This window comes from Balaenoptera physalus (assembly GCF_965194825.1).
Source record: "Balaenoptera physalus genome assembly, chromosome: 9".
Classification (NCBI taxonomy): domain Eukaryota; kingdom Metazoa; phylum Chordata; class Mammalia; order Artiodactyla; family Balaenopteridae; genus Balaenoptera; species Balaenoptera physalus.
The window spans coordinates 61,732,995-61,754,881 of record NC_138888.1 but is presented as its reverse complement, the minus strand read 5'-3'; the positions used below and the strand labels follow the sequence as shown (position 1 = coordinate 61,754,881).

Here is a 21,887-nt window from a genome sequence, read left to right as displayed (position 1 = left end):
GTGAAGCTCTGACAAGCTTGAAGCATCTTAATAAAAATAAAAACTATAAAGGTTAAACCTCATCAGTCGTACATACCAAACAGGTTATGTTTGAAAAGAAACTCACCAGTGAAAGAGGGAATTCCACTAACAAACATTTCCTCAGTGTGAGGCCAGTGAATAATTTCAACTATGTGAAAGAATTGCTGTAGTTTTGAGAAATGTTTGATGTGTTTCCTGAGGTGAGTGCAAGCTTCCGCTGGAGGGCTTAGAGTAGGGGCCTGAATCATTGCACTGAGAACAGTCCTGGGAGGGTTGCTGATGATTTTGGCATTAAAAAAAAAATTAGTACTTAGCATGTGAACTACATTAGCAAAAAAAATGAAACAAAAGTAAAAATTCAGCTACGTACCTATCACCTAAGCAAATCACTATGTGATTCATATTTGTACGTATAATAAAAGGAGACACATTGATGTTTACTGAGAGCCTGTGATGTATCAGTCTTTGAGCTAGGTATGCTCCATGTATCATACAGCTCTGTGATGAGGTGCTATTATCTGTATATTTAGAAAATGAAAAAAAAAAAAAGACTTGAAAATGGTAAGTAACTAGCCCAGAGTGGGTGGCTCAGGGTGGGCCACGTATCATGACAGCAAGTTGATATGTGAACATGGCTCCGTTTCATAAAATATTTGTTTTATTTTATGTTTGGAAGCCAAATTTATTTGGTTGTATTTTTAACCACAAAGACTGATATTTGTGTTACTAGTCTTTTGGGGGACATTACATCTTTTGAGAAGTACCACAGCCAAACTCTACTCTGATAAATAGAAAGAATTTTACCTACCTTGTTCTTTTATAGTAGTTATGCTGCAGAGGAAAATCCCCCACTCCCTTCCCGAGTTCATTAAGCTGAGCTAAAAAGCTGATCAAAAGATACTTAAAATTTTAACATATGTTTTCTTAACTATTTTAATAAATATATTTCTTGCCTTTGGATGATATTTAGTGAAGTCAGTAAATCCTCTGTTTACCAAAATAATATTTTGTATATTTGGTGGTTGACCACTAAGCCACAGGCGTAAACCTTTTATTTTGCCTCTTCTTAATGAATTTGTGTAAAAAAACAGTTAAAATTGAGTCTCCAGGAGCTTGGCCTTTTAAAGAATGTAGGGGAAACAGCATTAAATGTCATCGAAATGTGAACATTAGTTTTCTAAACCCTCATTTTCGGGGGAGTTCTTGGAGTGCATTTTCTCATAGAAGCAAGATTTAAAGTTTAAACGGTGGTTAAGTTTTCAGATAAGCTCATAATAAGCGAATATGTGCATCTCTGTGTGTTTTTAAAGCAGCAGAGCCGCCCACCCACCCCCGTTTCTTCACAAACAAAATCTTAGGTAGGACCCTAATTGAATTTCTTGGGAATCTTTTAACCCTCAGTTGAGTTAGCCTAAATAAAACAAGGAATTTGTTATAAATATCTAGGTTGTTTCATGTACTCCCAGAGGCAAGAATGCATGGAAAATCGAGAATGTCCTCTCTTTCCATCTCTTGCCTCTAACTTTTTCTCTGTACACTTGCTTCTTTTGCTGTTTCTTTTCCTGCAGAATTGTTTTCTTGGTTTCCTAATCCACATGGCAGAAGACAGAGTTGAGACTGGAGTGAGGTGCAAAATTTAAGAGGGCATCAGAAAATTAGATGATCAAGATAAATAATATTTTAATGTAATATTTCAAAGATGATGAACAAAATATAAAAATTTTAATGACGATAGGATTAGTATAAAAGGAGCCATCTCTGTTGGTTCCTGTATTGTTTTCTACTTGCAAGTGAGCCGCACAACTGATCTGGAGACTGGTGGTTCTAATTCCAAATCCCAGAGAAGGGCTCTGATTGGCTCAGCTTGGGTTCCACCTGGACTCTTAGAGCCATCAGCTAAGGCTGGGTGGTGGGAGGTGCTTGATACCAACAGAACCTTGTGGGAGGCTGGGCAGGTACAAGAACAGGTGTTTACTCTTTCACGGTACCAAGTTCATGCACGTGAGGACACTGGCCAGGGTCGAGTAAGCCAGGTAAATCTGACACTTGGTCTCTCCTTCTCCCCACCTTAAGGTTTCTCCTTAGACGCCAACACTAAACTTACCAAGCCCTGAAAGGGAGAGTTGAGCCCATTTGAACAGGGGATTTAATTTCAGCCAACCAGTGAGTTAGTGCCAACCAGGTACAAGGCCCAGGAGAAAAGTACTTGGCATGGTTGGTCAGGATAAATGTCTGATGAGGGAAAGTAGACGCCATCCCTCAGACAAAAAGCCAGAGAGGTTTTGCTGTTGGGGAGAGGTTGATCGTGTGACCTGGTGATTACCCTTGTACAATCGGCCAAAGAGTACAAGGTTGCCTTTTCTTTTTTTTTTTAATATTTATTTATTTTTAGCTGCATTGGGTCTTTGTTGCTGCATGTGGGCTTTCTCTAGTTGCGGTGAGTGGGGGCTACTCTTCGTTGTGGTGCCCGGACTTCTCACTGTGGTGGCTTCTCTTGTTGCGGAGCATGGGCTCTAGGTGTGCGGGCTTCAGTAGTTGTGGCTCGCGGGTTCTGGAGCACAGGCTTAGTAGTTGTGACTCACGGGCTTAGTTGCTCCGCGGCATGTGGGATCTTCCAGGACCAGGGCTCGAACCCATGTCTCCTGCATTGGCAGGCGGGTTCTTAAGCACTGCACCACCAGGGAAGTCCAAGTTTGCCTTTTGTTCCTTTGGGAATTCTTCTACCTTTCCAATAACTTCCAAACTACGACCAGAGTGATCTTTCTAAATGCAGATCGCATCGTGCAAGTCTCTTGCTTTAAAACCTTCAGTGGAGTCCCACTGGTTTTAGGATAATGACCAAGCAGTACTCTTAACACTGCTTGTGTGATCTGCCCTCTGGCCTCTGATAGGCCCTGCTTCTTTCTGCTTTAGGACCTTTGCCCAGGCTGTTGGCTCTGCCCAGGATGCCTCCCAGAATCCCTTTCCACACCCCTTACCCAGTTGATAATTATCTTTCAGAGATCAGCTCAGATGTCACAGCCTCAAGGAAGCCCCTTTTCTGATCACACAGGATGGGCCAAGTTTCCTGCTATGTAAAACGATAATAAATCATAAATAGTACTAGAACAACAACAATAATAACAACTAACACTGTGTGACAGGCACCTTCTGAGAATTCCAATTTGTTTAATCCTCACAACAACTCTATGAGGTGGGTATTACTATTTCTAAGATGAGGAAGCTGTGCTTAGAGCCCCTTGCACTTATCACAATTATGATTAAAGAATGAATTATACAGGCACTGTCAGTGGGCCAGGATGGGACTGAAGGGCAGCCTTTTGTTTAGAAGGGGAGGGCTAGGAGCTGGTCTTGAGGCTGTGTTTGTGTAGCAGAGCACGCTGTGCTCTGGGCTGCATGCTTACCTGGGGTTGCTTTGAGAGAGATGAATGATGATTGTGAAGGCTGAAATACTCTCAAGCCACTCCTTGCTGTCCACTGTGGCCCACTACAAGCCCTGTGAAAGGAAAAACTCATGTATTAATTACTGTATCCTAGGCACCCAGCTCCAGGTCTTGCATAAAGTAATTCTTCAAGAAAGATTTATCTCATGAATCAGTGAAAAAAAATTTCCACAATTTTGGAGGTATTTTTGACCAAGCTATATCGAATTCTGCCCTAATTGTGCAACATTGATGGTGAAGGTTAGTCCTCAGGGATTTCATTTGATCTTGGGCTGAATGATGGATGCCCAGGACTTGAGGGGACACGTGTGGACCCTGGTTAGGGAACAGGTGGGCCAAGGGAGCAGATCTGAGACCTCAGGAGTGCTGGTCATTTTAGTGAGGCAAGGCTGGGAGGAGCATTGTGCCCTAAGTGGAAGCAGACAGATCAGAGTTGCATGCTCTTTGCACAGCTGATCACAAAGGCTAATTTGGTGGAAAGGAATGTGTTGCCTTGATAGTTTTAGGGCCATGGGTGTGGGGGGCTGAGATGAATATAATTCATCATATGATGATTTGATTCCATGGTAACAACAGGCTCAGAAAATTGTAGATGGTCACAAAGGGACCTTGAAGGTGATCACTCTCAATTAGTAGAAAAAGAGCCACCTCATATGCTCCCAGCCCCACATAGCACTACCCTTAGGGCTTGTGCTAAATGTCATTATATCTCTAATGCGGTGTGAGCAGCCCTAAGAGCTACATGCTTGGAGAGCGACTCTAGCCTTTTTTCCCCGCTGTTCTGCTTCCTATGGCCCCACCAGGTTGGCTCAGCGCTGAATCCATTTCTGGATTCCAAGGAGGGGAAAGGCAGGAGGCTGGCCTGGATTTCCTTGGGCTCGTGGGAAAAGGTAAGAGCCTTGAGCTGAGAAGGAACCCACATCCCAGGCACAGGAAAAAGTGCAAGGAGACAAGAGGATAAAGAGGTCTGGCTGGCCAAAAGACGTGCTTCATGTAAGGGAAACTTAAAATATAAAATAGAATTAATAAACAAAATGTAAAAACAAGTGTTATTTATACAAAAAGAAAGTTATAATCCAGTGATACAATTTATATAAAATATATGTAGTAAGTTGTAAATAATATGTAGTAAAAATAGTAAATAATAAATAACATGAATATTCAGGGGTTGAGTCATCCTTTAACTCATTTTAACTCACCTTTAAAATGGTGTTCATTTCACTAAACATTGTAGAATGGAGCAGATTATAATTAGATAGTTTCTGAGGAGAGCTAATTTAGTGAGTTGATCTCCAAACAATAAGGGAATTTATCTTAAGATTTTTAATTGTCATGTTTGGAATGTCTGAAAAATATCAAGGTAAAAGTGTCCTTTAATTTTGGATTATTTTAACTTTTAGGATTCTTATTCTACATTCACCTAGTTATTGGGAGCATTTAAAAATATTAGACTTTCCGAAAGATTAAGGTTTTTTTTCACCTCTCTGTAATAATAAATATTCTTATGCCATCTTAATGCTCAAGTGTCCATCTCTGTTAGTGTTTGTGTTAGGCAGTAAGAGCCTGGAATTTATAACCTAGTTTCTGAAAGGAATCTGTAGCAGTGGTAGGTTGCTAAGAAAGTCTCTTAGCTAATGAAACAACGTGCCTTGAATTATTCTGATCCTTTTTACTGCTCAGTTGTAATGGATCAATTGAAAACGATGCTCATTTTTAGATTTGTCAAAACTTAAATTAGAAATAAATGAAAGTATAGACATACTATTTTCAGTAATTAAAAAAAGGAAGCAAGAAATAAGTATAAATGTATGAAAAATGTTTGAAACAATCTATTCGGTAACAGTGGAATTCTCAGCAAATTATGATATATCTATGTGAATTACTATAGTATGAGGGTTTGGATACAGTGTAACAAATACTATATATTAGTTAGATTGGAAATCATAGGTCTCTCTTTTATACAAATCAGCAGAAATAGGCACAGCTTTACACATTCCTTTCATAAGTGTTTTTACACTGTATTGCTTTTCAAAATGAAACTTAGAAGAGAGCATGTTTAAGCCTGTTTATCCAAATTGGAATTAATTTTGCTGCTTGGGTGTGTTGGAAAATGGGAGCTAGACCCTCTAATGAGAGTTGTAAAGCATAGTCATGGAGCACGTCCCAGACTTTTCAAATAATTTACTTCTCTGTTTAGAGTTACAACAATGATTGAAAACAAAGGCTGGGGTGCGGAGTGTGAGATTGAATGAATATATAGCCAAGGAGTGATTTCAAGCCTGACAACTTCATCCAATTACGTATTTCCAATTATGCTAATCCTAAAGCTCCTGTAAAAATCTGTTTTCCATTTCCTTATAATTTTCATCCTTTCTATATGTTATTTTTCTATCTATTTTTCAGAAATTCACTCCTTGAATAGAAAATCGTCTTTCTGTAGATACCCAAGACGTAGTTGATTTTAACTTAACTTCACTAAAGGACAAGTCAACTAGTATTTGTGGTTTAGCCTCTGTAACTTTATTTTATCAGTATTTTAAAATTGAAATATAGTTGATTTATAATATTGTGATAGTTTCAGGTATACAGCAAAGTGATTCAATGTTTTATATATATATATATATATATATATAGATAGATATAGATAGATAATGTTTATATTCTTTTTCAGATTCTTTTCCATTATAGGTTATTACAAGATATTGAATATACGTTCCCTGTGCTATACAGTAAATCCTTGTTGTTTATGTATTTTATATATATCAATAGTAGTGTGAATCTTTTGTAAATAAGTTCATTTGTATTATTTTTTTAGATTCCACATATAAGTGATATCATAGAATATTCGTCTTCCTCTGTCTGACTTACTTCACTTAGTATGATAATCTCTAGGTCCATCCATGTTGCTGCAAATGGCAACATTTCATTCTTTTTTATGGCTGAGAAATATTCCATTGTATATATATACCGCATCTTCTTTATCCATTCCTCTGTTGATGGACACTTAGGTTGCTTTCATGTCTTGGCTACTGTAAATAATGCTGTTATGAACATTGGGGTGCATGTATCTTTTCGAATTAGAGTTTTTCTCTTTTCTGGATATATGCCCAGGAGTGGGATTGCTGGATCAAATGGTAGCTCTATTTTTAGTTTTTTCAGGAACCTCCATGCTGTTTTCTGTAGTGGCTGCACCAATTTACATTCCCATCAACAGTATAGAAGGGTACCCTTTTCTCCACACCCTCTCTAGCATTTATTATTTGTAGACTTTTTGATGATGGCTGTTCTATCCAGTGTGAGGTGATAGATACCTCATTGTAGTTTTGATTTGCATTTCTCTAATAATTAGCAATGTCAAGCATCTTTTCATGTGCCTGTTGGCCATCTGTATGTCTTCTTTGGAGAAAGGTCTATTGAGGTCTTCTTCTCATTTTTTGATTAGGTTGTTTGTTTTTTTGATATTGAGCTGCATGAGCTGTTTGTATATTTTGGAAGTTAAGCCCTTGTTGGTCACATTGTTTGCAAATATTTTCTCCCAGTCTGCAGGTTGTCTTTTTGTTTTATTTATGGTTTCCTTTGCTGTGCAAAAGCTTGTTTGATTAGGTCCCATTTGTTTATTTTTGTTTTTATTTCTACAGTAACTGCTGTTGGGAAAGCTGGACAGCCACATGTAAATCAATGAAGTTAGAACACTCCCTCACACCATACACAAAAATAAACTCAAAATGGCTTAAAGACTTAAATATAAGACATGACACAGTAAAACTCCTAGAAGAGAACATAGGCAAAACATTCTCTGACATAAATCGTGGCAGTATTTTATCAAATCTTAATTTTTCCTTTTGGCTGTCTGATGTTTTAATTTTTACTGTAACTCTTACTTTAGCTATTTTTGGTTCTCAAATACATTTTGACTTCTTAGTCCCTGAAGTTCCAGTAAGGTGAAAAAACTTTAAAAATTAGAAACATTCCAAACCATTGCCTATTATAAGAGCTTTCAGTCAGATTGTTATATCTGGATGATAAAACTCTCCAAGGTGCCTCCTTAGCATTCTAAAGCATTAGCATCATTAAGGCCCAGAGTGTGCTTTTTTGCATTTAGCTCACTGTGCTTTTCTTTCTTGTTTTTTTTTATTCAGCTGGAATGCTTGCCGACTCCTTTGCAAACTTCTGAGGCTGAGACCCTGAGGAACCCAGCTGGAGAATGCCGTCTGAACGCTTCCTCAGGTTGGTCCTGTAGGATACGTCTTTGCTTGCGTAGCGAGACATGTGTGACTTGAAATCCTCACACCGCACATTCTAGGACCAAGCACAGGGAGGGGGCTCAGTGTGTATTTGAAGAATTAAGCAAACCAATCTGAGAGTGTGTGTGAGTTTAGTATGGTAGCACAAGGGCTAACCACTGAGATATAGTTACTGGCCAAACCTACATATGTTTAAGGATTCTTTGGTACTACTTTTTATCTTTTTCTTATTTAGGACACTAACCTCCCTCAAACAAAAAGTAGACTTCTCTAAAGGTATATAATTTAAAAAATAATCAGAAAACTATACATATATATGATTATTGTCCCCTTTAAAGCAATCACTTTAGGGTGTATAATATGTATTCTTAAAATACTCAGAAGGTTTTACTTTAGTACTTACTTAACAGATATTTATTGGTACAGAGGATCCAGCAGTGAATAAAACAAATAAGGTTTCTGCTCTCATGAAATATATATTCTATGGGGGAAACAGATATTAAACAAATCACACCAGTAACAGCACAAATATAATTGTGAAAAGTGCTTTGAAAGATTGATAGAATGAGGTAGTACCTTCCTGAAGAAGTGCTCTATGACCTGAGATTTGAAGGGTGGGAAAGACATGGGGAAATGCCCTCAGGCAGGAAGGAGCCTGGCACATTCCCAGAACTGAGGGGGCAGTCAATAAGAAAATGCAGGGCATTCCTTTGAATATTCTCAGTGGAGGCAAGTCTTCATCATCCTCCGAGGAAACCGTCAAAAGGATCTTCAAAGCAAAGAATGAGAGAGGTGAGAAGCCTGGGAAATGCCTTCTTTTTAAATACTAAGAATTGAGTATGTCTATGAAGTAATGAGACCAGCTTTCTTCCATGACTCTGAAGCTATTAGAGGTGACTAGTTCCAAAAATGTGTTCAGAAATGGAGGCATTGCTACGGCCAGTATAGTGCCTCTGTGCTCCCCAAGTGAGTGTTGCTCTAGATGGGTGACTCTCAGTGGGGGATATTTTGCCCTCAGGGTACATTGTGTAATATCTGGCATCATTTTTGATTGTCACCAGGATAGGGGGTGCTATTGGCATCTAGTGGGTAGAGGCCAGGGATCCTGCTAAACATCTGAATAATGTACAGGGTATTTGCCATAGCAAAAAATGTCAGAATATCAGTTTCACTGAGGTGGGGAAATCCTGCTCTGGATCTGGCATCCAGCCAGTGTAGCTAATAGGCTAATAGGATCCTGGCTAATAGGATCCATGTGCATTCTTCTCCAAATGATTTTTTACTTGAGATCTGCCATCTCTGCTTTCACTGATCAACTCTGATCCCACCGCCATCTGTCCTCCATAGCACCATCATCTCTGCGATGGACTTTCCTTCTCTGCTGGGACACAGACACCCCCTTGCGCACTTTTCAAACTTCCCCCGTGCCACGTGGAACTGTTGCACCAGGAGCATACATGTGCTGTGCTATGTCATCTTCCTCACCCTGAAAAACTCCAAGCACCTCCTGCTTTCACTGAGACCTGTCTTCTTCTGAGGCACCACTTCTTTGTAGCCTTCTCAAGTGGTGGCCTTATTTCCTCAAATCTCATGTATTTTAGGGATGGGTAGAGAGATTGTTGTCACCCTGGGACATAGTTTTGCTTCTAGATCATCACTCCTCATACCGGTTGTTTGAGAAGATGACGACAGCAAAGATGGGCTCTTCTGAAGGTGGTGCTCTTCAGCTTTCTCCATCCCTTCTTCCTCTCCACTATTCGCAGGGTCATCTCCCCGCATTCACTGAGCATTTGGCATCTGGCTGACACTCTTCCTTCTCACCACAGACCCTTTACAACTTCCCAGTGCCCTCAGTGTTTGCCTGGAGGATCTGCCCAACTTCAACGTGCTTATGACCTTCCTCACTGAACCACCTACTCTCATGGTCATGCCGTGGATCATGCATCCCCAGTAGTTGCTCTATTTCTGAAACTACTGCATCAGCCACTTTATTCTTAGCAGGACCTCCTCTCCTTCTAGCTTCCTGATTTACCTACCTCCACAGTGGTTGTACTTTGACCTCATGGCAATGTCTCATTACTGGCCCGGCCACTTTCTTTCTTTTCTTTTCTTTTTATTAAACTTTTTTGGAGTATAGTTGATTTAAAATATTGTGTTAGTTTCAGGTGTACAGCAAAGTGATTCAGTTATACATATATATGTATATGTATATTTATATATATATATATATATATATATATATATACATATATATGTATATATATCATTCTTTTTCAGATTCTTTTCCCACAAAGGTTATTACAGAGTATTGAGTAGAGTTCACCGTGCTATACAGTAGGGTCTTATTGTTTATTTTTTTAATTAATTTTTATTGGAGTGTAGTTGCTTTATAATTGGGAGGTTGAGATTGATATATATATACACACTATTGATACTATGTATAAAATAAATAACTAATGAGAACCTACTGTATAGCACAGGGAACTCTACGCAGTGCTCTGTGGTGACCTAAATGGGAAGGAAATCCAAAAAAGGAGGGATATATGTATACATATAGCTGATTCACTTTGCTGTATGGTAGAAACTAGCACAACATTGTAAAGCAACTGGCCCGGCCACTTTCTACCAATCCATCAACACTTTCCTTCGCTCATTTCCATTCTTATCCAGTTTAGAATCATCAGTCTTTTAAATCCTTAATTTCCCTTGCTCTCTGCATTTTTGATCCATTTGCCTGACAAAATCCCAACCCAGATGAACCCAAATACTGTGTTTCCATGCCTTCGTTGTCCAGTGGAGATTGGTTCCACTGAATCTTTAGATTCAACAAGCCAAAAAATGCCCGAAGTTTTAATATTCCCTCCCTCCTGCTACTCAAAAGGCAGTCCTTTCCCACAGCTGAGCCCAGCCCCGCTTCTATGTTTTGAATCCTATCTTTCTTCTCAGCAGCCTTTGACTATTGGTTGTCTCTCAGCTGTGTTCTGGAGACACAGCTGTGCTTCGGTTATTCTCTCTATCCACATGAGTTTTACACATCTAGCCAAGACCTCTTTCTGAGCTCCAGATCCTGTACCATGCCGGCGCTTGTCCTCAGGATCTCAGCCCTGAACATTCTGTGGACTGTGTATTAAGTCCATGCCCCCCACTGCCACAGGATCAGAGCATTTGCTGTTCCCCTGCCTGGAAAACTCTGCTGTCCCCTTTTTGCTGTGATAACTTGTTCTCATCCTTCAGCCTGCAGCTCCAGCATTGCTTCTTCAGGGAGGCCAGGTTATTTTATTAAAGTGTAACTACCTCGCTAAACTGAGGGTTCTGTGAGGGCTGCTACAGAGTTTGGTTTGTTTACCATTTTATCTCCAGTGTCTGGTCCGATACCTGGCACAGGATGAATAAATGTTTGAGTGAATGAAGGAAGGAAGGAATGCAACAAGACTATCCATTTATATTTAAGTTCCTTTCTTTAAGTATCCATTTGTAATTAACTTGCATAGTCTTCACTATTTCTTGGTCATTCACTAAGCATATCGTATTTTCTTTGCTTATTATTTTGACCATTGCTATTAATTGCTAGCATTAATTTTAAGGTATTTACAAATTACAAAGTGTTCTATAAAAAATAAAATTAAGTTCCATGCTGGGTTTTTTTTTCACAGCCTGTCTGTTTAAATAAATAAGATTGTTTCAATATTAATGTATTTAATTTGTATTAAAATATTTTGACTGTGGAATTGAAGTGATTAGGGCACAGTTTATCAATAGACTGAACTGAGATAATCATGCGTAATCCTAGTACTATCAGGTTTTTTGCCCAGTCCTTTTCTTTTTTGTGTAAAGTAATCTATTTAAGCAATGAAGATCTCTATGCTACTTGACTGTTTTTGATATATAAGTATATAATACCTTACTGGTGACCTTACTTGAAAACTACCTGAATATATTTTGTATATCTAAATACTAAGTAAACATTGCTATAGAAATTGACTTGAATTTTTAAATTTGAAACACAGATGTTTAAAAACCAGACAGCTGTTTTGGAATTCATGTCTTGCAAACTGACTGAACTCAGTCAAAATTTATGCTATAAAAAAATGAGAATCTGAGAGATTTCTGTGATCAAAAATCTTCACTATGAACTTGGAATAGTGATTTGCACTAACACAGTGCTTCACTGTGAGTGAGCTGTACCATGTTATGAACATCATGCTGTGCATTTGATTTTTTAGTTTTTACCGTCAATTCCAGAGTGAAAGTTAAAGATTTGAAGTCATGAATAGTCCTGTCCTTGAGACCTCATTTATTTATCTCCCTGTTACCGGATGCTGACATTTGGCCAATCAGATGGTTGCTCTGTGGCATCACTAAAAAGCAATTTCTTGCTCAAGGAGTCTGGGGCTTCCCATGTTGTACCTGGCAGAAGCTGGGTCCTGTGAGATTCAGGAACAGCCAGGCTCATTGGCAACCTGATGGGGTACCTGAAGCCCTTCTAGAGTTCAGATGGAAAGAAATGAGGGACACATCCCCAGGGAACTTTTAGACTGTCCCGTAGAACCATAGTGCGAAGTATATATATAATCTAAACTTTTCAAGGAGACACAGTTTTTAAAAAGTAAAAAGAAACAGGTAAAAGGAATTTTAACAATATATTTTATTTAACCCAGTATACCCCAAATATTATCATTTCAACATGTAATCAATAGAAGAATATTAATGAGATGTTTTTGCATTCTTTTATTTCACGCTACGTCCTTGACATCCAGCGTACATTTTCCACTTACAGCACATCTCAATTTGGACTACACATATTTTAAGTTCACAATAGCCACATGTAGCTAGTGGCTATTATATTGGACAGTGCAGTTCTAAGGAATTCCACAGAGGAAAGGGTATTGGGGTTGCCTTGAGGAAGCCAGGTCACCCTCTTGCACCCACTTGTGAATTTTGAGGTGGCAATATTGCTTCCATGGAAGACCTTTCCCAATATTAGGATGACACACAAATCTGTATACCCTCGGGAAATGTGACTCCTGTTTTATGGGGTTTTTTGTTTGTTTGTTTTCTTGGTAATTTAGGAAGTTTTAGGAATGTACTTTTCCTTTCTTCTTCGTTTCCCAAATAATGGAGGGACATTGCTCTAAGGTGGGAGGTTTAGATTGCTAATTTGTATAATTTTGATGCCAAGGGAGCCATATGCAAGGATGTGTCTGCTTCCCATTCTAATTTAGACATGGTTCATGACAGTCTTTGAATCACCTCCTCCCTGGTTTATAATTATTGGCTTTATCACATGGACCTATGGCTTTCCAGCTGTGTTCTGTGACCACTTGTGCCTTAACACTTACAGGGTTGAGGTGTTTTGCAGATTTACATCTGAGAGTTGAGTGGGAAGTTTCAGAATACAATAATGACCTGTTGATTAATAAGCCTTTATTCCTTGGCAAATGTTGGAGTATTTGTTTCTGCTTTTAAGGAGTCCTAACATATTGGTTCCAAAATATTTGGAATCTTGTGCCAAGTGTTGCCTTAAATATTTAGCATGCTGTTTTCTTTAAGCTTGAATATTTCAAGCCCAACTGAATGATCCTGTGAAATTGTGCAGCATCACAATTGTTTCAGAGCTGAGCCCTTTATTCTTTGCCAAGTTTCAGTTTACAGCTGTTCTTTCCCTGGCAAGATTTATTCGCTGTCTATAGATATCTGAAATGCAAATACTGATTCAGTCTTAATAATAAGGACATGAATTGTGGCTCTATATTTGGAAAATGAGTAAGGAAACATTATAAGGCAATTATTTTAATGTATTCTTCTGATCCACTACAAATGAAATTTCAAAATACATTTATGTAGCATGTAAGGTGATATTAAAAGGGAGAAACGTTATGAGAGTTTTAAATAAATGTATAAGTAAGATCTATTTTCTCTCCCCAAACTTATCTTAGTCAGTGCAAAGATAAATGTTTTTGAAGCATGATTTCAAACATTTCCTATCAGTATCTCATGTTATATTATGTGTATTATTTTTCAAAGGTAACTTTGATTTTGAGATTAACTATGTACAATCTAAATATAGAATTAATATGGACTTTGTGATTTTTTTCCCCCCCAGCATAGATTTTTGAGATCGTCTTTACAGATTATCATTTTTTGGTTTTGTTTCAGGTTTTATTTGTTTCTTTTATTTATTTTTTATTTTTTATGTTTTAAATTTTTTTGGCCACGCGGCATGTGGGATCTTAGTTCCCTGACTAGGGATCGAATCTGTGCCCCCTGCATTGGAAGTGTAGAGTCTTAACCGCTGGGCCGCCAGCAAGTCTCTGTTTCTTTTATATTTTAAGCAGGAGGACAAATTACATTATTATGTTCATGGTAATAGGTTCTCAAAATGCCTAATCTTGGACCATCAGGTTTCTTATCTGTGAAATGGAGATATTAGTACCTGCCTCATAATGTTGTTACGAAGATTAAATGAATTGATAATTGTACATCACTAAGAATAATTCATGGAACATAGTAAGGGCTTTGTGTTTGTAAAATATATAAAAATGTCATCCTTTTAGGAAGGATTTTTCAAAGACTATCCTAAAGCTTACTTAGCTGAGATAATATTTCTATTACTATTCTATTCCCTCATTTCTTTGAGCTATGCTAATTGATCTCCGTTCTAGCCTTTGCATAGCAATTTGTGTAAGTGTTATTTATGCTTCTGAGTGTGGTTTTCAATTACTGACTTTAAAAGTCTGCCTGTAGCTAGAGCCGCTAGATGAATATTCGATGACAGTAACCATTTCAAAACTCACTGCTGCATTTCAACTGAAAATAATCCTCCCACCTTCCCACGAGAACTTACTATATCATCATCTCCTGTCAAATTTATTTTTTCTTTCAATAGTTCTGACATTTTTGAGTCTCCCCAGTCAAAAATGTCCGATAAAGCTTACTGGCTGCACTCTGGCATTTTGCGGGAAGCATTTGGTTTACTTTAAGATGATTTATGCTGAGCCGTAATTTACCAGCCAACTGGCCGCACGAGCATGCAGGCTCGGCTGGTGGTGAGTCCCTGGTTCTCCCGAGAGGCTCTTTCACATTCAGAGGGAGGCACTGGACGTCGAGTTATCAGGATGGGAGAGACAGTGCTCGTTCATCCTTATGGCGACTTTACTCGGTTTCAAGAAGAGTCGCAGGCCAGAAATAGAGCTTGATGGCCCTTGCTCTCATTCTGGGAGTAACTTACGACTGGTGCAGCTCACTCATCTTAGTCCAGTGTCGGTTCTGAGATTCTAGAGTGCCGTGGAGATTTTCATGTATCTAAGCTGGAATTGTTCATAATTATCTACAAATTCCGTTTGCATTTGGTGTTTATAGCATTACGTCTACATTATTATAGGAAGATCTGGGGTTTCACCCAGGAGTTTTGAAAGGATATGGGATGAATATTTTAGGTTGGGGTAGGGAGTGAAGGGATAAGTTTCACAATGGGTAAGTTTAGTAATTTCACAAAATAGAGCAGAAAATAGATTGCATAGTCATTCATAAGTCTAATACAAAGATCACACAAGATGTTGCAGGCTAATAAGATAGATATATTTTACTTTCAGCCTTAAATTTTTTCTTTACAATGGCATTTCTTTTGATGTTCTCCTGGTGGTGCATAATTTCCTAAGTTTAATAATAAGCCACTGTGGTTTAATTAATGGCCTTTTACATGAAATGGTCACTGGTAGCCTTATTTTCCCCTCACCGACATTTGCTCAGTTTCATTTTATTTATTAACGGAGTGTTGTGTCTTGTGGGGAGACTGAGTAACTTCTTGTGTCTCTGGCGAGCCATGCAGTGGGTTCTGTGCTGGATCAGTGCATGGCAAGTTCTGAGCTTGTGCTAACCCCACACAGGTGGTACAAAGCTAGAAAAGGAATCAGAGAGCTAGGGAGGGGGTCCCAGAGTGGAAGGATTTGCACACAAATGTACACACATCCAGACACACATCCAGAAAAAGCTTTGCACTCAGAGATGTATACATACTGAGGGGACAGGGGCCCAGAAGCAGAGGCTCACAGGCCTGCAGACATGGGCCAATACACAGACACAGATGGACACACAACAAACACAAATTCTCAAAGAGAGGGACCAGTAGGAAAGAGAAAGAGATCCTGTTGGGGGGGGGGAGGAAAAGAGAGAATTAGAGAAAAAGAAAGCAAGAGGATGGTGGAGAAAAAGACAGTGGGGACTAGGAAGGACACACCACTATAGGCACTGGAATCCACACTCCCTGAGTTGCTCTTGAAGGAGGGAGGGAGCCTGGGGCGGCTGGGCTGATAGAGGAACAGCATTCACTGGATTGCTCTCCTCCTCGCAGTATTCAAGAAATGCTGACAGGCCAGAGGCTCTGCCACTCAGAATCTCACACTGATAGCGTCCTGGCGGCACTGAATCAGCAGAGGAGTGACGGCATCCTCTGCGACGTCACCCTGATTGCTGAGGAACAGAAATTCCACGCTCACAAGGCAGTCCTAGCAGCCTGCAGCGACTATTTCCGGGTAAGTCAAGGTAGTTTGTTTGTTTATTTGTTTCTCTTAAGATATTAATAAACAGAGGATGCCAGTTTTCTGAACTGTCACACGATCATCAGCCAATTAGATAATCGTCCCCAGAGTTGTGAATGTTGGGGGGTTTTCCTGGTCAGACTGAGATTGGGGCCCCGTTGGGATCCTCCCTGGGCTGGACACCTGGATGTCCCTCTAGTGGAGAGCAGACCTCTCCTTCGCATCTGAGCTGAGGGGCGTTCGACACTCTACCACCAAAAGGCAGTGTGGCATTGTAGTGCACCGTAATGGGGGTGCAGGCTGAGGACAGGATGTTTCTGGATTCATGATCAGAAGGACAATCTGTAAGACAATTTATTTCTTAAAAGGTCTCTAAATATATGTAGTGTTTCTGATTTTTTATTTTCTATGGATGTTCTTGTCTTAGAGCTTTCCAAGTCTCTGCTCCAGGGACAGAGATGGAATTGACCTAAAGGATATTTATGGTTGACACGCAGGTGCCTGTTTAGCTGAAGATGTTGTCTTGTTAAGTAGAACTTTGGAGTTTGATTTCCAGTGGCTAATGATATGTGATGATGTGTTTGTTGTTATTGTTGTTTTTTGAAGGTGAGTGTATAGTATGGTTTTAGCTAAATTTAATTTAATTTAGTATTTTCTATGATTCAGGTCCTGGACAAAGGACTTTATATACATATCTCATTTAATCCTCACAGCAATCCATTTTATAAACACATGCACAGGCTATAAAAATCACCATTTTACATGTAAGGAAACTGAATCTCAAAGATTAGGTAATTTGAGGTAACTCAGAGGTTAAGTAATAAGTCACACAGTTCCGAAGTGGCAGATCTACAATTGAAATCCATGTCTGAGTCTTAACCAGCATTCCATTCTACCCCTTATACGGATATAAGAAAGAAAATTGTGACAATTAATAACCAGATTTTTTTGAAGTATTAATTTCTGAATATACATGATTTAATTCTTATTTAATTTTTTTCAATGTTATTTCAGTTAACTAGTGATTAGGTAAGAATTTCAAAACATAATAGTATACAATCTCTATATAAATTAGAATATAAATTTAATTGTGAATTAAAAAACTTTTTCATACCAAAGTCTCAAATGGTACAGAAACCAAATCCAGCCTGGGGCAGTTTTTTGGTTTGATTTGGAAATTTTCAATAGTAACCTTGTGTTTTGATGTTTAAGAGACAATATCAACTGTACTCAATTGCTTACTAGCAGTTAAAGAGAATTTTCAAAGATGCCAAATCGTAAAAGAAAGATTAAAAAAAGTTTTAAATGTGATGAAACCTGGTAATGTAGAAGATAAAGAGGTAATTACTTAAAAAATCTATCTAAAATTAAAAGTAGGGATTTACGTAATTCTAAACTGCAGAAATGACGCAGAGTATCTGTAAAGTGACCTTCTAGTTTCATTAATATAATGTACATTTTATACACTCTCACATTGTCAGGGATTAATCTTCCAGAAAGCTTATATTATTTGGAGGGCTTTTGAAACAACATACTTTGGGTTGTTATATATAACATGTGCACATTATAAAATACAAGGTTTTTCTTCTTGCGGACCATAATATAGACCTCTTGGTGCTTGGCTTCTCTCCTCCTAGGTCTCTATGGGTTGGATTTTGAATTTAATTTGGGGTTTGATTTTGTGCATGTGTGTATATGAGAGAGAAAATGTGCAAGTGAATGCATACATGTGAGCACTGAAGAGCATTTTACTTGCTGCTGGCATTTAACGATGTTTGCAGCTATTCCAAGTTATTCACCTCTTTTACCACAATGCCCCTCATACTCTGATAGGTCATGCACAGAGTGCCTCCTTTAAAATACTGATGTTATAAAGTCTGTGAAGAAAGCTTTATTATTCCCATTCTGTAGATAAGGAAACTAAAGTGCAATATGTTTAAATAACTTGCCCAAGGACTGCCAGATATTAAGTAGGAGAGCTGATTTTCACACACCAGAGCACCTGTCTCCTTGAGTACCAAGTTGTGCTTTTTCCACTTAACCATGTGCCCTGCTGGATTCGTACACAGTCCCTTCAATCTCATGACCTGCTTGTGAGGTGAAATTTCAGTGACTTGTGTATTGATTGTTCAGATGGAGAAACCAAGACAAAGTTGGAACTCTTGGCACTTAACTCTTTTCTAGGCATTGTGATAAGTGCTGGAGTTATAATATTTAACCAGACATAGACTGAACCCTATGGAGCTTGTAATATAGTCACTATACTGGATGTTATTTTTGCCATATGCCCTGTATCTTTTGTTAGCTTTTGTCATAACAAACCACCCCAAAACTTAGAAGCTGGATAGTAGTTCCTCTGGTCTGCCAGTTTCTCTGATCTATGCTGGATTCATTCTTACATCAGCGGTTGACTGGAGAGTTGCCTGGAGACTGGATGATCTGAGTTGGCTTTGTTTACCTGTCTGGTGACTGGTAGGCTTATGGCTGGAGTTGTAGGGGACACTGGGCATGTATTTCTCACAAACAGGCTAGCCTGGGCTTTTTCACATGAGAGCCAAATTCTAAAAACAGCAAGAGGGCTAACTTCCATGCACAGGTGCTTTTCAAGCTCCTGTTTGTGTCCTGTTTACTAACGTCCCATTGGTCAAGCAAGTCACGTGGCCAGGCTGAGTCAGTGTCAGTGAGGATACCAAAGGGCGTGGATGCAGGCAGGGGAAGAATTTGTTGCCATTTTTGTAACCTACCACTGTCAAGAACTGTCAAAGATTTGTGATTTATCCAAGTTGGAAACCAGCAAGTTAGTCTATCACTGGTTCAGAGATGCTGCTAGAAGACATGAAACTCTTAAGTCACACAAAGTGGGTTGGATCATTGAGGGTCACTGAGCTTAGGGAACCTGAATCTTTTATAATGTGTAGGAAACACGTCTGTCCTTTGCTCTGGAAGAAAATATTATTATACTGGGCAGTAAGCATGCCTACCCTTTGCTCTGCAAAGAAACATTCTATCTCTGAGTAAACAGAACTGCTCTTTGCTCTGAAGGGAGATATCACTCTGTCATCGAAGGCTATTTGCTATAGAAACATCCCTGAAATGAGAGTTCAGAACAAGGACAGTCAGTGCCTCACTCATAATACATGCAGAAGTGCAAGAGACCCATGCCTTAAACTAGAATTATGTCTGTCTTCCTTGTGTCTTACACTCTACCACACTGAAACACCTATCCTGTCTGAGTAATTTCTGTATCTCTCACAACACTTACAATGTTGCCTCAGGCTTAGTAAGTATTCAGTAAATATTTATTAAGTGAATGAAGAAATGTTTTCTAATTCTCAGAGAATTCCATGTGTATTTCAATTTTTTAACATCCTGCATATAAAATATGCAAATTATTCACGGATTTTTCTTTCTAGTGTGATCTGTTCAAATTAATTAGGTAGTCTGACCTAAATAGATTTTTGTACTCTGTATTCTGATATATGGCAGATTATTTTGAAGCTAAAATAATCGTGGATGGCAAGAGTGAGGAGAAGGCCCAAGTTTTGGTGTAAACTGTTCCTTTACATTGATCTGAGAGATGGTATCAGCTTTTCTTGCTTAAAATATGAATAGTGAACAGTTGAGCACAAAGTACTGTGGATTCCTGTGATCATCAGCATTTTAAATGAAAGGGTTAAAACACATTCTTCAGCCAAATAATAATGATTATTTTTTAAAAAAATTAAATTTAGGCTTAATATCAGCACAACATGGCGTTAGTCAAAAGCTATAACTGTGTTAGACCAGGGGCTTCTTTTATAAGAGTAAAGCAGTGGTGGAAGGAAGAAAGGGAAGAGCTAAGCGTCAGATCTGAGTTTGAATACAGCGGGAGGGACCATATCTCCCTGTTTGCCATTGTTTCCCACAGTCCCTGACAAATAGTGGATGCTATTCTAATTAATATCTGTTGGCTTATTCACCCTCTTCACTATTTATTCTTTGAGCATAGGCAAGTCATTTGACTTCTGTAAACCTATGTTTTTTTACCTGTAAATTGGTGATCATAGAGCGTAACTCTCAGAATAGGTCGATTCAGAGATTAGAATGAGATAAGGTACATAATGCACTAAGTGCTACATCTGATACACATCACACCTTCAGTAAACATTATCTGTCTCTCTCCTTGGGCTAACTTGGGATCCCTGGTCATGCTCTGTCTGGCCCTTTGTGGGAAAAGAAGACTGCTCATCTCTAGGCTCACCTGGCTGCAGACTCCCTCACCTTTTGATGGGTCAGAATAGCGTTTTGGATTCATCCTTTCCCGTCTTGTTGTTTTCTGAATCTGACACCCCCTTCCTTCTTGCTTAGAACATTCTAGTAGCCACTGAACTTTCTCCTCCTCTGGTTGTCCCTTGACAAACCATTGTGCAGATAACTGTGTGGTGAACTTTCGCTCCCCTGCTCAGGTCCCCCAGAGCTCCTCAAGGCCTTTCTGCCAGACCCCCGGAGTGTGCCTTCATGCTGTGTCATTATCATTCATCCTCATCTGTGTTCCCCCATCTGTTCATTTGATCTTGCAGCCATAACTGTTCTCCAAACACTCTATTCCACCTGAGGGCCTTTCCACCTCTCAGCCTTGCTAATGACCATTCCTTCTACCTTAACCTCCTACTCACCCCTTTGTCTACCTTGTCCATCTTCCAGGGTTTATCACAGCCAACAAGTGTGAAGTCCTCCACAAAGCCTTATCCTGCCCACCCTCTGCCACCTCTCTAAATTCATATGCAAGGTCCCTCTTTTCTGAAGCGTTATAACTGTAGCTTGTCTCACTCATGGAATTAAAGATCAACAAAATGAAAGGGCAACCTACAGAATAGGAGAAGATATTTGCAAACCATTTATCTGATAATGAATTAGTATCCAAAATATGTAAGGAGCTCATAAAACTTAATAGCAAAAACCGAAAGACTGTGATTAAAAAATAGGCAAAGGATATGAACAGACATTTTTCCAAAGAAGATATACAACTGGCCAGCAGGTACATGCTCAACATTACTATCAGGGAAAACCACAATGAGAAATCACCTCACACCTACTAGGATGGCTGTTACCAAGACAAGAGATAAAAAATGTCGGTGAGGATGCAGAGAAAAGGGAACCCTTATACACTGTTGGTGGGAATGTGAATTGGTGCAGCCACTATGGAAAACAGTATGGTTTCTCAAAAAATTAAAAATAGAACTACCATATGATCCAGCAATCCCATATCTGGGCATATAAAAAAGGAAATGAAATCAGGATCTTAAAGAGACATCTGCACTCCCATGCTCATTGCAGCAGTATTCATAATAGCTGAGATATGGAAACAACCCAAGTGTCTGTCCATGGATGACTGGATAAAGAATATGTGGTGTGTGTGTGTTTGTGTGTGTGTGTGTAACAGAATATTATTTACCCATGAGAAAGAAGGAAATCTGCCATCTGCAACAACATGGATGAACCATGAGAACATTATGCTAAGTGAAATAAGTCAGACAGAGAAAGACAAATATTGTATGATCTTACAGAAACAGAGAATAGAGTGGTGGTTGCCAGGGGCTGGGGAGTAGTTGAAACGGGGAGATGTTGGCAAAGGGCACAAACTTCCATTTATAAGATGAGAA

At 39.0% G+C, this 21,887-nt stretch overlaps 1 protein-coding gene across 8 annotated transcripts in view; it reads left to right on the top strand.

Annotated features, from left to right (window-relative positions):
• KLHL32 (kelch like family member 32) overlaps nucleotides 1–21,887 on the top strand; it is a 233,644-nt gene that overhangs the window by 36,377 nt on the left and 175,380 nt on the right. For all 8 annotated transcript variants that reach the window (XR_014267505.1, XM_082475243.1, XM_082475242.1 and 5 more), the window contains exons 2-3: nucleotides 7,604–7,691; nucleotides 16,059–16,239. Coding sequence is in view for 7 of the 8 variants with exons in the window: in XM_082475243.1 (XP_082331369.1) it covers nucleotides 7,669–7,691; nucleotides 16,059–16,239 (204 nt within the window). In the remaining variant the exon portion in view is untranslated. The remainder of the gene's footprint in view (nucleotides 1–7,603; nucleotides 7,692–16,058; nucleotides 16,240–21,887) is intronic.